Genomic DNA, 16,491 nt, shown 5'->3' with positions numbered 1-16,491 from the left:
TATTAACAGTCAGCATGGATTTATGAAGGATAGATCATGCCAAACTAACCTTATTTGTTTCTTTGAGAAGGTAAGTAGGAATTTAGACCAGGGTAATGCAGTTGATGTGGTTTACTTAGATTTGGCAAAGGCTTTTGATACGGTTCCACACAAGTGGTTGGTGTACAAAATATAGCAACTTAGACTCCGTAAAGATATATGCACCTGGATTGAAAACTGGTTGAAGGAAAGACAACTGAGGGTTGTCATAAATTGAACTTTTCCAGGTTGGGCTACGGTCGTGAGTGGAGAACCAGAGGGATCAGTACTGGGACCCCCGCTTTTTAACTTGTTAATTAATGACCTTGAGGGTGGCATTGAGAGCAAAGTCTCCATCTTTGCTGATGATACTAAATTGTGTAAGGTAATAGAATCAGAGCAGAATGTAATTTTTCTCCAGAAGGACTTGGAGAGACTGGAAACGTGGGCAGGTAAATGGCAGATGAGGTTTAATACAGATAAATGTAAGGTTATGCATTTGGGAAGAAAGAATAAACAGACGACTTACAAATTAAATGGGGATGAATTGGAGGAATTCTTGATGGAGAAGGATTTAGAAGTGCTTGTAAACAGCAGGCTTAGCAATAGTGCCCAAAGTCATGCAGTAGCTGCAAAGGCAAACAAGATCTTATCTTGAATTAAACGGGGAATGGATGGAAGGGAAGTAAACATAATGATGTCCCTTTATAAAGCATTAGTAAGACCACACCTTGAATATGGAGTACAATGTTGAGCACCATTCCTTAGAAAAGACACTATGGAACTAGAGAGAGTGCAGAGAAGAGCCACCAAATTATTAAAGGGGATGGGCAATCTAATTTATGAGGAGAGACTAGCTAAATTAGATTTATTTACATTAGAAAAGAGGCGTCTAAGAGGGGAAATGATAACTATATACAAATATATTTGGGGACAGTACAAGGAGCTTTCAATAGAACTATTCATCCCAAGGGCAGTACAAAGGATCCGGGCCATCCCTTAAGGTTAGAGGAAAGGAGATTTCACCATCAATAAAGCAAAATGTTCTTTACAGTAAGGGCAGTTAAAATGTGGAATTCATTACCCATAGGGACTGTGATGGCAGATACAACACATTTGTTCAAAAAAAAAGTTGGACATTTTTTTTAAGAAAGGAAAGGTATACAGGGATATACCAAATAAGTAAACATGGGAAGGATGTTGATCCAGGGAGTAACCCGATTGCCAATTCTTGGAGTCAGGAAGGAGTTTATTTTTCCCCTTATGAGATATCATTGGATGATAAGTCACTGGGGTTTTTTGTTTGCCTTCCTCTGGATCAATAAGTAAGTATAGATATAGGATAAAGTATCTGTTGTCTAAATTTAGCATAGGTTGAACTTGATGGACACATGACTTTTTTTTAACCTCATCAAACTATGTAACTATGTAAGATAGATCGTTGTGGATACCTTTATCCAGCAGTGGATCATTAACGGCTGAAGATGTTACACACACACACACACACACACACACACACACACACACACACACACACACACACACACACACACACACACACACACACACACACACACACACACACACACACACACACACACACACACACAGCTTTTGTTTAACCTTGGGGTTATTTTAGCATGCTGTGCCCTCATGCTTTCTTCTTGAATGCTGTCAAGCCCAGAGACAATCCAGCCTTTGGCGAATGAGAACCATTGCTTTCCGTTGTATTCCATATTTTGGTGTTCAGACCTTATGTGACATGTCAGCCTCAATTGCATGTTGGCAAGTACCTTTCCCACTTTAGCCGGGTATGTTGTACACACTTTAATAGTATGGAAATATATATTTACATACAGATGCAGCGGCCATTATTCGAACAAATCACGGCGCCGTTTTCATGAGCGCTGCTGTACTCCACGCGGCATTAACGCGGCCAATCGCCCCAAGCTCACGTGTTTATCATAGTTGCTTTGTTTGAATTTCTTTGATTGTGTGCAATTAAATGCAATGAAATGAATGAATTGCAATGTGTACAGTACTGTGCTACTGTGTCAATTTCAGGTGTTTAAAAGCCAGAACTCTAAAATGCCATTTTATGCACTCGTGTCTTAAGGCGGTATAGTTGGAAGAAATCCCGCGCCATGACATGGGTATTCCGAGGTATACACCGCGTGAAGTGTTTCAATAACGGCCGCTGCATCTGTAATACCCGTTTGGTATCTGTAGTCTATGAATGCAAACATTGTGGGAATGAACAAAGCACAGGGAACAGTGTCGGTGGCACCTATAGCTTCCCCCAGCATTGTGGAAACAGCTTGATGAGAGAATCAGAACCCCATCAGATGAGTGAGCTCACACATAGTATATCATACAAATTCTTGTTTATATTTTATATCATGTGAGTGCGATTCTTACCTTGTGATAATAATTTTAAGAGAAAATATAAAAACAATATCCCACTATTGGTTCTTTCTTGTGCTCGTCTCCTGTTACATTTGAAGTCACGTGTATTGCTGCTGTGAAGGCGTGATGTGCATGGATGGCGCTATATAAATAAAGGTATACCTACATACAAACACGCTATGGTTATTAGTTCACTCTGGATATGGGAAAGATTACAGATTAAGAATCCAGGGCCTTCACGGCAGACTTGTGTTCCACGTGATTTTCTATATTAGTAACTGGACCGACCATAGGCAAAGGATCCAGATTAGCAGATTTCATTACCTATCTTTGCACAAACTTGTATGACAGCTCATATAATTGATTTAGCAAACCCTGTTGAAGTTTGGAATGAACCATCCTAGCTATTTTCCTGCACTATCCCTGCTCAGATCTGGATAGAGGACCCATGCTGTCTCAAGAGCTAATGTGAAATAACATTTATGTAAATTTGTTGCTCCAATAATATATACAATTCGTAGGAACCATTTGTGATGGTAGGGGCAGCTTGGCAAGCCCACTAGTTTCCCCTACCTGTCAAGATGACTGCCTATGTTAAAGGCTCATATGGCCATCTTATTGTAGTCAAAATGGCTGACAAGTATGTTTCTGTGTATCCCTTTGTAAGACAGTTTATTTCCCTGTGTGTATTTTAATGCTATGTATTTGTAAGGCTCCATTGTGTGGTAGACTGGTAATCTACTCAGCTCGGCCAGCACACAATGGAGGCTTGAGCCGTAATGTAATTGGGGGGAGGTGAAGTGCTTGGGAACACTGGGGAAGTGGGAAAGGGCATGGACTCAGGTCAGGGGAACATGGATAAACAATGGCTTTACTTTTGAAGGACAAGTCTTGTGGCGTCTCTGTGAGGGACATATCAGGCTGAAACTGTGAACCGAGGCCTGGGTTCTAGCCCCAGCGGCTCGATTCCCATTGGTCAGTTTGAATTTCTCACTCTCCTTAAGCCTGCTTCTGTGGGCTGTCCTAGAGCAAGGTCATCTCACACGGTCCCGATTGATCTGTCTCATGCAAACCCCCTTGCTCTGTGATTGCCCAGCGAAGACCATCTCTTCGCCGATTGGTCGGCATCTAGTCTTCCATGGTTTCAGATGAAGGCCGGGAAAGAATGTTTGCAGATGCCGATCAGAGCTCTACAGATTCTTGCAGTTAATTTTGAGGTTCATAGCTAGTCTCTATGTCAAAGAATAGAGGGACATTCAAAACTGCAGGCGAGTCACTATCATCCCACTGTACTAGGATACCCAGAGACGGATTGTGGAAGATATCCTTGGTAAGCTAGATAAGGCAGCACCCAGCACCTAGCCAGCTAGAATTCCTTCATGTAACCCTCCGTTTGGGGAGTTTAAGCATTGCGTTGCTCATGTTGGCTCTGGCCGAAATAAACTCAGTTCATTTAAGTCCTCCGTTCTGTCTGGTGCTTGCGATCCCGGTGTAATTGTCTGGTCTTCCCTGACACCAAAACCATAAAGCCAAACAAGTTTCTTGTATTAAACCAGTGTATATATTTTCAGTGTGTAATGTGTTTTATTGCATCCACTTGTATTCCTCCTTGCTGTGGCTCAGACGGCCATTAGCAGACATACAGCACAAAAACAGCATAATGAAACACATGGGTTACCTGTGTAAAGTCCATCAATCTACTGATAATACTTCAAACAACCCATTCAATCTGTCTTTAAACAGTATTTTTAAATTAGTAGATACTTCAACAAAACGACAAAGTGTGTGTGTATATATATATATATATATATATATGTGTGTGTATGTGTGTGTGTATAATAAAACATTAAGAGATTAGCATTAACGAGCTTAAAATATTCCTGAAGCAACCAAAATGCATCAGAGACCATATTTTGTGCATTTACGGTGATCCACATACATCATTATCATATAATAAAGGCTTAAAGAGCAAAGACATGTTGCACAGTAAAATTATTTCTATACTGAAGCACGTTGTTACATATAAATCTTATAACAATGTCAACATTACTTACCAGCTATAGCTCCTGCCAGAAGGAGATACCCAGGGCTAACTCTGCCATCTTCGCCTGCAAAAGTAGTCTTCAAATGCGCATAACAAGGGAAGTATATGGCCGAAAAGGGGATGTCACGGAGAAAGCATGCCTTCGCTCCCTGTTTTTAAGACATGAATCCAGAGTGGTTTCAATGACAGAATTGGTCAAAAGAAAAGATAAATTTAAGGCGGCAGTCCCCGTCAAGTAGCATCATTTCACCAGCAACATCATGTCGGATAATATTTCGCCAAACGTTGAGCAAACACTATGAAGCGAATGGGCCACTTTCTGGAAATGCACAGCTTCTAAAACCCCGGCCCAGCCATCTATGGCCCTCTGCATCTCGTCTCTCACATAGCACTGTGAGGATCATCAGCAATTATGCCATCCTGCCCTTGCTTGAGCGGTCACTTAATAAAACAGTTTCCTGCTTGTGCATGGACTCTGGCTAGTGTTAAGAGGGAAATTCAAATTGTTTAATTTAAACCGTTTTCTTTTACATTCTAATCCACATTCCTTAAAACAGGTTGTGTGCGTTTTGATGGGAGGAACTTTTTTTTTTTTATTCATATATGGTCAGTTTCAGAATTTTAAAATCACAATGTGACAATATAAATATTTTAAAACATTGCTCTGTGGTTTGTTGTACATTCTGTAATAAAAAAGAGTTGATCATTATGGCAGTATTAAATTAGTCTACGTTTCCATTTTCATTAAAGGGGCAATGATCTCCTAGAACCAAAGTGAACTATTCCAGTGACATGTTTATTAAAGTTCCTCATCTGAGCAATTGATGCCTTTTTACCCAAGTCTGACACCTTTAAGAATTTTTTTAATTTTTCAAATGTTAGATTTGGGAAGGGTTCGATTTCTACCGGATAATCCCTTTTGTGTGATATCACTGTGTATTCAGCAAGTGCTCCCCCACCCCTACCTCTGCTTAACTATATTGGTTCTCTGATACGGACAAGGTGGGATAAGGGTAAAGAACGCACCTAATTGACCATCACTTTCCCCAATTAGAGGACCTTTAGAATTTCAATTGACCGACCACGTGGGATTGAATAATAATAATAATATGTTTTTGTACAGGTAATCCAGTGGAGAGGAGAGACGGAGAACAGCCTTGCACGGGAGATGAATGAAAAAATGTAGGGACTACAGCGTGCGGCTAAATAAAAAGTCTTTAATGAAGTAAGGACAACATGGAATAGACAGGATGGCAAACTCTTACGCGTTTCACACTAATGAGCGCTAATGAATTTGATGTTTTTTCATTCATCTCCCATGCAAGGCTGTGCTCCGTCTCTCCTCTCCACTGGATTACCTGTTTCCCTCAATCACGTGAGGCACGCCAACGAAGGAAGACCAGCGAAGGAATGTGACTACTTTACTCCCCACTATCCATGCATGTTACTGGGAGAATAGTAGCAGTGACATCACAGAGACGTCTATGCTCTAGGGAGGGGGTCCTTTAGGAGGAGTACAGGAAGGGTCTGCTATCGCTCAGCCATCTGTAGTACCTACCAGGACATTACATATCCCCCCCCTACAATGAGCACTGCCTCTGTGTTTTATATATTGTCACACTCACTCTACTACGCATCTGATTATTCCTTCTACAAGCAAGTTTATACACAGATTATTGTGAATACTGTATCAGTGGTTCACTGAACGATATTGTTTACCAAAATCTGGTAGCGCCGATTCACGGAACTTTGTTCTATTTCTACATGTTCTTGTACAGCGCTGCTAGTTTTACGTAGTGCTTTACAGAGACATTTTGCAGGCACAGGTCCCTGCCCCGTGGAGCTTACAACTTATGTTTTTTGTGCCTGAGGCACAGGGAGATAAAGTGACTTGCCCAAGGTCACAATGACCCGACACCGGGAATTGAACCAGGTTCCCCTGCTTCAAACTCAGTGCCAGTCAGTGTCTTTTACTCTCTGAGCCGCTCCTTCATATAAATATAAACACGAAAAAAAGTTGATAAATGATGAAGATGAATTTTAATAGTAATAGGAAAACAGGACTAACAAAATTTGAATTTGATGTTTTTAACTGTCTTTAATCAAGGGCATTGATCAGTTTGTTGTAAGAAATGCTAGGGTGAAAAAGTATACAAACATTGATGCATTTATGAAGCAGTGCTCTCTAAGCAGCCCAATCAGTCAAAAAACAAAAACACATTTAAAAAAAAAAAAAACTTACATAGACAAAAAGTATGATAAAAGATAAAAGAGCGATTTTGGAAAAGGCAAAATCAATGTAGATAGCAGTGCGCAATGTAAAAACCTCCATTACCAACAGAACTTGCAAAATAAAAAAAAGTGTGTGTGCGCTGAGTACGTGCATTAAGTGAAACTTTTGTCTTTTGTCACAGAAATTGTATTTGTGATAGGGGATGTTTAATTAAAAATCAAAACATAATTTCAGTTCCAAAACACAAAGAAGTTTGACCGCGTATTTTAGCTATTTGCACATCTATATTTATAGTAACTGAATTCATTGTGTCTGTGTGTGTGTCCCTTTCTGTGTCCTGCCTCTCCCTCTGTTCTGACTCCCTCCACCCCGGCGGAGCTGCGGACACAGGGGGCTCTGTCTGAGTCTCCCCCCCCCCCCCAGGCGGAGCGGCGGGCTGTGTGTCCTGTTGCAGCCAGCCCCAGCTCACTGGGGGGGATAGGCACATCACTCAGGATGTTCAGCGCATCCATGGGGGTGTGCGTGCATGTGTCAGTCAGTGTATGTGTGTGTTTCAATCAGTGTATGTATGTCTCTCTCTCTCTCTCTCTCTCTGTGTGTGGTGTGTATGTCTCTCTGTCTGTGTCCTGCCCCACCTCTCTTCTGACTCCCCCCATTCTGGCGGAGCTGCGGACATGGGGGGGCTCTGTCTGAGGCTCCTGAGCAGCCCCCCCTTTGAGTCTTCCAGAAATGTGGTACTTTTTACTACTGATATTGGATTTTAAACCACTTTGTTGCAGGAAGAGTTGGCAGAGTAGCTGGTCCCAATGCCAGCTAATGTATGGTATTCAAAGACATTTTATCTACTGTATTCTTGAATAGTTTGGGCTGCTTCTTCACAGTGAAAGAACTACATAGATGCATAAATGGATCAGTCTTGGGAATCATCGTACTTTGGCTTGGGCCCAACATAGAAGTACTCTGAAGCTTCCCTCATCGCCCTGGTTAAATATGGAGAAAGCATGTTAAAATGCAGGGCTCATTTAACTTCAAGTTAATTGTCCGCAACAAGCCCAGGTCAATTAGGGAGGCTTAGGGAGATTGGCCGCGGTATCTTAAACAGCAAAGGAACCATTTATTTTAACTCTCACACCTTACTGATGTGGACAGCTTGTCGAAAGCCAAAGGGGTTTTAATGTAGCCCCCTGAAGTTGTTAGGATCATCCAAGAGAGTTTATTCTGGCAGCCAGATAGCAGACCTGCCAAGCATTCAATTGTTGGGTGATAATACATTATGTGGACGGTTTCATGGCGCAGTACCACATGATATCCACCAAATTTCCAAGTTACAAAAGTACATTGACTTATCTCATCACCCTGACTTAACATACCTTACAAAAGATGAAACAGCTCCCATTATTGTATAATTGTATTTGTATACACACGTATATACAAATATACCCCCCACACATTTATTATTATTTAAAAATATATAAACACTAGTGAGTGCGTGTATATATATATATTAAGTTATATAGCCAAATAAAGAATATCACTTGTGAGCACATTCACAAGTCTTAGACATGTCTGCATTTGCTTAAATGGGCTCCATGTGAATGGATATTCCAGGCAAAAGGTGAAACATTGCATGTCATTTGCATGTCATTTCCCAGAATCCCTTGCTGCAGTGGGAGCACTGTATGCTAGGTGATAATGGTTGAAAGGCAGGGGTGTAGACATGTGTAAGACATGTGAATGTGCTCACACATAATATTTTTATATGCTATACGGCTGAGGGTTTTGTGTCACCAATTAGTCTGTCTGTGAGTAGGTTCACTGGCTTTGCATCTCATCCAGGCTATGTTTAAAAGCTGTGTTTAAAATAGCAAGCATTGGCTTAAGGGTTCCATGTATTAATGGTTGAGACAAAAGATGGCACTGTGTGCTCATTTTCATGTAATTTCCCAGAATCCCTTGCTGCAGTGGAAGCACTGTATGCTAGGTGATAATGGTGAAAAACCATGCAGGGTTGCAGACATGTCTAAAACATGTGAATGTGCTCACAAGTAATATTTTTATATGCTATAAAGGTGGAGGGTTTTTAGTAACCTTTTCACCCACCATATCTATCTATCTATCTATCTATCTATCTATCTATCTATCTATCTATCTATCTTTCTCTATACACACACACACACACACACAAACATATATACATACACACAAATGTATGTATTTATGTGTACTGTATACCAATACAATGTGTGTGTGTGTGTGTGTGTGTGTGTGTGTGTGTGTATATACACATTTGCATACAATTTCATGTAGAACGCAAACACATAACACAGGGCAGAATTCAGCACAAGCGAGAAGAAACTACCAATGATGTACCATGCATACTTCCAGAAGTGGCAAAAGCAAGAACATCCATGAAGAGTGGGAAGGCTCCTGGGGAAGATAGAGTTGCAACTAAAATCTTGAAAGATGCTAGGGAAGAAGTAGAAGACACTTTGAACACTTGAAGAATTGTTGAAGACATTAGATTGGGAAGAAAAAGGAATCAAAATCAAAAGGTGAATATTTGAGTCACCTATGATTTGCAGATTACATTGTTATTTTTGTCACAAGTCCAGGACATCGCCAGCAACAAATTGTAAGAACTCACCGAAGCAAGTAAGAGTGTGGGAATCTGTATCAACCCCAGCAAGACCAAAGTGATGTTCAACAAATGTGTAAAGTCTGCAAAGATTAAAATAAATGGAATAGAACTAGAAGTCCAGACTATATGTACCATAGCAAGCTAACAATGGATGGGAACCGTTTGAATGAAATAAATAGGAGAATAAAGTTGGCGTGCTGCTCATTTGGAAGAAACAAGACCATATTTCAAGAAGAACGTTTTCGACCTGTATATTCTGCCCATGCTCAGGTATGGATGTGAAACTTGGATCCTAAATGCGAAGAGAATTCAGAAGTTTTAGAAAACAAATAATTATGGAAAGCTGTATGCTGGTTATTACTGTAGAGACAGGACAAATACTTTTGTTTGGTTTCGAACCCATTCTGTGACATCATCACAAGGGTGAATAAATTAAAATGGCAGTGGGCCGGACATATCGCAAGAAGTAAATGACCATTGTTGGACAAAGACGCTCTTGACTGGATTCCAAGAGAGATTAAAAGACCAAGACAACAACAAAGTAAGATGGGAGGATGAAACCAGAAAATGTGTTGAAGCAACTGGAGAAGAGGGGCCCACAACCGCAGTACCGGGAAGATCATTGGGGCCTTCATCCAGCAGGGGGTCAACAAGGGCTGGAGATAATACTTATGAGATATACAGTAGATATAGCTATAGATATCTCTAACACAAACACACATATATAAAAACACAAATAAAAACACAACAATAAGGGACAAAAAATAGCGCCTCGTCTTTACAGGTGGTTTATAAACACAAAAGATATGCAATGCAACACAATCATTGATCACTGACTTTATTGCTCCAAAGACCATCATGTACTGTATCTCCTTAAGAAAAGAAAAACGGATTGTTTACTCTGAAATTTGGTGGCTTTTCAGTTGGGTGTCTATGTCCTAAAATTGAAAAGCTAATACACTCAATTGATATAATTGAATGCATTTCACATTGAAATGGTAAAGAAGCTGTTAAAATGCTGAGTGCTATTAATTCACTGTAACTCCAATATGCAATTCAAAATAGACCAGAAAGTGCTACCTGTATACTTTAACCCCTACAGTTCTGGAAGGTGCCTGGAGCAGATTAAGAGGGTTAATAACCTGACTTCTCACTATCTTACAGTATCATTTAGGTGGAGAATCTCCACTCCAACAACCTGCGATAAACATACCCAGGAGGCTGAGCTATGGCATTCTCTTTAGCATGCTAATTCTTGCTTATTCCAGCCCAACCTGCAAGTAAGGCTCTAAACAACTATTTCTACAACAAGGGGAGAGTAATTATACTTACAAAGGCACCTCTGTGTCGGGTTGGGCACAAGGAGCCAGCAGGTCTGGGAGACGCAGGCTTAGCCTCGTCTCCTGCAGTGAATGCACATTGTCTCGTGTGGGGGGAAAAATGCCAGACAGGGGGACCTTAAACTACAGAAGACAGAGGTGCACCTTGTCTGGGAGGGTTATTTAATGCTTCTGGCACCTGTACCTGCTCCCACCCCCTCTTATTTTTTTTTTTCTTCTCCTACCTTACAGGTCTAGAAATTATTTGGCATCTGTGATTGTTATTTGGATCCTATGGCTGTAAACAATAGGCAGCAAGTCATTACTTGATGCATTAATTTGCATCTACCTTCCCTCCCCCACTGCACAAGCTTGTTAACCCATTTGTACCTGTAGGGTGTGTAACACTGAGGCAACGAGAGACCTAGAGGTCAAACATGCCTTGTAAAAACACAAATAAAACAATTATATAGTCTTCCAAATGCAGTAGTAAGGCATTTAACAGTTGTACTTCGGAGGTATGTACTGTACCACTAATGGGGTTGAACCCTGGCAATACATGTTTGTCGTATGGTCAACATCAGGGCTCTCCAACAAGTTGTCCAAAGGGGCCAGATCAGAAAACATTTAGGTGTAGAAGGGCCGCACGCTTATTAAGATGCATTTAAACACTTGAAAATCTCTCAACATTTTGCAAGCAGTTAAAATATCTGTTCCATATATATTTACATTACCATAACGTACAATTTTAGTGTGATAACTTGCACTTAGCAGTCCAAGCAACTAGTATGAAATTAGCAGGAGCAGAGAGTCCAAGGGCTGCATTTGGCGCTCCCATTGAGGTGTCCTGGTCTACATGACAGTCTCCAAACTGGAGTGGAGAGGGCAGAGCAATGTTATTGGTATTATTGTGTATTTTAGACCATCAACAAAACATAACCCTCTTACAAATTATAGCCAACGATTAGCAATGTAGTCTCTCCTGCAGCAATCCTTGGGTTAGTGTCCAATAATTCAACCACGTCCTCGGAATGTAAAAGTGAAAATATATGTTATACGGCTATCATTTTCCTTTTTCATGTCTTGCTATCAAATGGGGACACACTGTTCTTTGTTCAGAGACACACAGTATGAATAGGTTTCACACAACTGCACGACATTTAAGTAACATTTTTCTTGGAGAGTCACCCCAATTGCTGACATAGGGCCTCATGCAGAGAGCATCGAATTTTCAAATTGGCGAATTTCATAAAAAGTAGCTTTTTTGGAGAGTTTTATTCTCCATATGCAGAAAAGTTCGAATTCTGCTATGTTTAACATGGATGCGTGTGGCGAGTTTAAATGGGAAAGATTCGCGCTTCAGAAATGTGTAAAGAAAAAATCGCGCATTTTTTGTCCCCTTTGCTATAGGCGGTGAGCGCCATCTTATTGCCAACTTTTCCTGGCGCGGCAAAAATGAGAAAATCGCGCCATTTTCCTGGCGCGAACAGCCGCTACATGCCGTTCGTACCTCTCTGCATTCGGAGAGTTTTAAAAATGGCGAGATGGAGGTTCTCGCCAGCCGCGAGGCGAGTTTTAGAAATAGAAAAAAAAAATTGGCGCGTTTTTCGTAACTCGCCATTTTCTGCAGTTTTCTGTGCGAAATTGTACAAAAAATGGCGAATTTTGAAATAACGATGCTCTCTGCATGAGGCCCTTTGTTCTTTGAAAAATATATAAATGAAAAAAAATAAAAAAAATTATGCATAGGCCTACATACATCACTGGAAGTACATTTAAAAACTTTACAAGCAGGATTTAAAAAGTGTGTGTGTGTTTGTGTGTGTGTGTTTATATATATATATATATATATATATATATATATATATATATATATATATACACACATACTGTACACACACAATTTTTCCCATTGCAATACAATGCATAGGATATTTATTTGTTGTGCTAAATTCAGTAATGTTTACCATATTTTCTGAATCAGTTAGGTCAATCTTGAGCTATGCTGCAAAGTCATGTATTGAAAGTAATACAGGAAGATCAGCAGCAAAAAATATATATATTTTTTAGCAAGTCCATTTAGAGAGAAAAAAACGCAAATCTCAAATCTCTATTCAGTGCTGTGTATTGCACTCCAGGCTAAAACATACATACAGGACTATCTACTTACTCATGGTGATCTCCTCATTCTGATGTTAATAGGCCTATTGGAGGCACAGTTTTAAACAAAAACTCAGATACAATGTAAACAAGATCACACTTTCTTTGTGACTGCTTTATCACGCGCACACGCACACGCACACGCACACGCACACACACACACACACACACGCGCACACACACACACACACACACACACACACACACACACACACACACACACACACACAATTCCTCACATACAAATACAAGATTATAAATTGCTTTAATTTATTTCTTAGCCATTAACAGTCAATATTTCATACAACAATTCATGCCCTTTACATTTGTCCACAATTGTACCGACTGTAGCAATCAATCAGTGTTTCAGCTGTGAGGTGGCTCAAACAGTTTGTGAAAGTACAGATGTAGCTCACGTTATTACTCCTGCAGGCATATGGCAGCAGGAGTGATAATGCATTAACCCCGCCCCCTTCTCCCATGCAGCTAATTCTTCTGAAAGTGGGCTTCTCGTGCTAGCGCATTATGCAACACGTTATTACGCTAATGGGAGAAATAACCAGTAGAACATCAGTAGATGTGTTCGGGATAGCTGATGGATGTCGCAATGGCTGATGGAACAAATATTCTGATACATCGTTACGTGAGTGGGTTTTTCTAACGGTCAATACTGCTAAACTGTGCATAAATGAGTTTGTACATTCATAGTAGGCAATGCCTCTTATTTATAGTAACCAAATATAGTACAAAGCCAAGCTTTAAAGAGGAACGTTCTCTTCCTCCGTTATTGCCTGATGTGAGCTAGAGCGCATTGCCCTCAAACGCTTGTCTTTAAAATATTTCCTCACTTCATATAAAGGAGGCATTAGCTACCACAGTGGTACTCACTACTTTCTGACATGGGAACAGAGGGAGAAGAGCCTTTAAAAAAAAAAAAATGGTGATGACGACTTTATTCTTAGGCTGCGTCCTCTGTGTCACTGACCGCACTTGGCGCTTAGAGTGATCAGCACAATGAATGGACATGTTCCCGCCCTTGCTCGCACGCTCAAGGCGCTTGCCGAGACAGATTCATTTGTCTTTCAGCCGCGCTGAGGAGTCACATGACATCCTCAACCAATCAGCGCCAATCACTGCTCAGCCACACCCCCGGCAACACCCCCCACTCATAAAAAAAATATGCCGGACAGCCGAGCGCTCATGCTCGGAGAGTTGGTGACATCACCGCTCTCAAGCATGAGCGCGGTCAGCGGCACAGAGGAAGCAGCCTTAGCATTGAGAAGCCATTGATATGTAGTGAAGATGCTCTCAGCACGCATCTCTCTATTGCATGGACCACACAGCAAAATTGACCACCCAGCAGAATTGACAGAGCTTTAGCCTTTTCTTTAGATTACCATAAACCAGAGATTCCTGAAAGTTGGTAAGGATTTTGCAAAATTACAAGTATCTAAAAACAGATATTAAGACACTCTCTCGCTCTCATTTGCAGATTCAATGTTTGCGAGGATTCAAACTTGTTAAAAAAAAAAAAAACCATTCTGTTTATACATTTTTTTTATCCAGTAAGACAGATATACTGTAGCTCAGTTGGGTCAATAGACTTTCACCCAACTATGCACTGTGCTACCTATGCCATCCAAGAGTTAACATACATAAAGTAAAGGCACTGGGTGTGCATAATGCCCCAACAGTTCTGAAATTAATTTACCTGTGAGACATGTGAATGTGCTCACATGTGAAATTAATTTACAAATGAAACCTTCTTGCAAATTAATTAAGCCCTTTTTAATGAACAAGAATTACCATGAGAAAACACAAGAGGGCCTTACTGTACTTCACCTGCCTTATTATTTATTATAGTCAAGTATTCAGCTCAGGTAGGGAGGAAAAGCCAATGTCTCGTTAACTATTTTTATGCATTGGACAGCTGGCCTGGCGACACAGAACATTAGACCCTTTATTCAACCTTAAAGTTATGTGGTAATTCCATTTCCCTGCCACAAGGGCAAGCCTTCAAATACATTCCGAAACCAACATTATAATAATCTATTTATTGGCATTTTCAAATCCCTTCTTGCAAATTTTTTCTTCATTTCTCCTTTTCGTTTACAAGTAGTTCGAGTGAAAATGACCAGGCATACCGATGGGTTATAAAAGCCACATTGCTGGCCTCTCTACGCTTTGGGCCATGTTAACTAAGCAGTCATCAGGCATAAAAGACGCCTTCCTGCAGGGAAAAGCACTTACTGCCTTTCAGGTCTATACGATGTACGATATCTTCCAGTGACGTAAGGCATCTTGTGGCAGAAGACTGCTTATTAAATTTGACCTTCATGTTTTTACAGACAGGATCCCTCCACTTATTGTGTCATCTTTTCTGAATTGTTATGTTTCAGGACTTTTGCACAATGTGTAATAAATACCTTATAAAGGCCAAAAAAGCCTAGGTCCTTTAAAACCGTGAGGGCGCTGACACGAGGGCCGGTAGTGATCTCTCCCGCTACCTGCAAGCGAATCTTCACAATCTCCAGAGGGTTGGTGAAAATCACCTGGGAACCTCCAGCCTGAAAGACAAGTAGAAAATACTGAAGCAATATGGGAACTAAGAAAACAAAGGCACAACACAGAAACACACGTTGTGTGACCTCGTCATCTTGCAGCCAACAGATTGTAAACATGTGGTTATGTACACTCAAACAGTTTAAAGCAGTGTTTCCCAAACTTTTTTTTCCGTGACCCGGGTTATTTTTGAACATCTCCTTCGTGACCCACTAAAAATGTTATTGCCTATAGGTAAAATAAAACATTTATGAATGTCCATACAGTTTTCATATATTCTCCTAATCACCTCTATTCTCTCCCCCCCCCCATCTCCCTCTGACCTGCACAGACGCACAGTCACTGACCTACAAACACTCACACAGACACTGACCACGCACAGACACCCACACAGACAGACCTGCACAGACATAGCCACTGCTGGCCGACACACACACACACACACACACACACACACACACACACACACACACACACACACACACACACACACACACACACACACACACACACACACACACACACACACACACACACACACACACACACACACACAGCCACTGATACACACACAGCCACTGATACACACACAAACACACACTCCCCTATACACACACACACAAAGTGGAGTACAGAGGCAGTGACGGATGTGAGTGACTTGGGGGAGAGGGGGAAGAGAGGAAAGGGAGACGATCCAAGCAGGCAGCTCCCCGCCTCCCCCTGCTCCCACCGCCTGCCAGCGACTGCACACCACCACTGCCTGCCCCTGCGCCCAACTCCCGCACCAAGGGGACGGGGGGAAGGGAGCGCCAGGACAGGAGGCACAGGTGCACCCCCGCAACCACCTCCTATCACGCCGGGCGGGCAGCCACGAGGTGCGGGAAGGGGGTTGGTGGGAGGGGACACCGAGCGGCCAGCCACGCTGCGACCCAGCAATTTTGCTTACGTGGCCCGGTGCCGGGTCGTGACCCACCATTTGGGAAACGTTGGTTTAAAGGAAGTCCAATCAATGCAAGTTTATCTTTATAGTAGTTTTATCAGATTACACAGGCATTTGCAGTTTAAAAATGTTTTCATTAAATCAACAGAAAAGATAAGTAGACTATAACAA

The 16,491-nt window shown here is 41.3% G+C and overlaps 1 protein-coding gene across 1 annotated transcript in view; it reads right to left on the bottom strand.

The window, feature by feature from the left end:
• The window catches only part of SLC25A13 (solute carrier family 25 member 13), a 142,308-nt gene that overhangs the window by 16,768 nt on the left and 109,049 nt on the right, over positions 1 to 16,491 (bottom strand). The window contains exons 14-15 of the mRNA XM_075587293.1: positions 15,245 to 15,385; positions 4,479 to 4,617 (exon numbers count right to left, since the gene is read on the bottom strand). Of these exons, the coding sequence (XP_075443408.1) occupies positions 4,479 to 4,617; positions 15,245 to 15,385 (280 nt within the window). The remainder of the gene's footprint in view (positions 1 to 4,478; positions 4,618 to 15,244; positions 15,386 to 16,491) is intronic.

The sequence above is a fragment of the Ascaphus truei genome, chromosome 2 (assembly GCF_040206685.1).
Source record: "Ascaphus truei isolate aAscTru1 chromosome 2, aAscTru1.hap1, whole genome shotgun sequence".
Taxonomy (NCBI): domain Eukaryota; kingdom Metazoa; phylum Chordata; class Amphibia; order Anura; family Ascaphidae; genus Ascaphus; species Ascaphus truei.
Note: the sequence above shows the minus strand (reverse complement) of the source record. Positions and strands in the feature narration are given on the sequence as shown.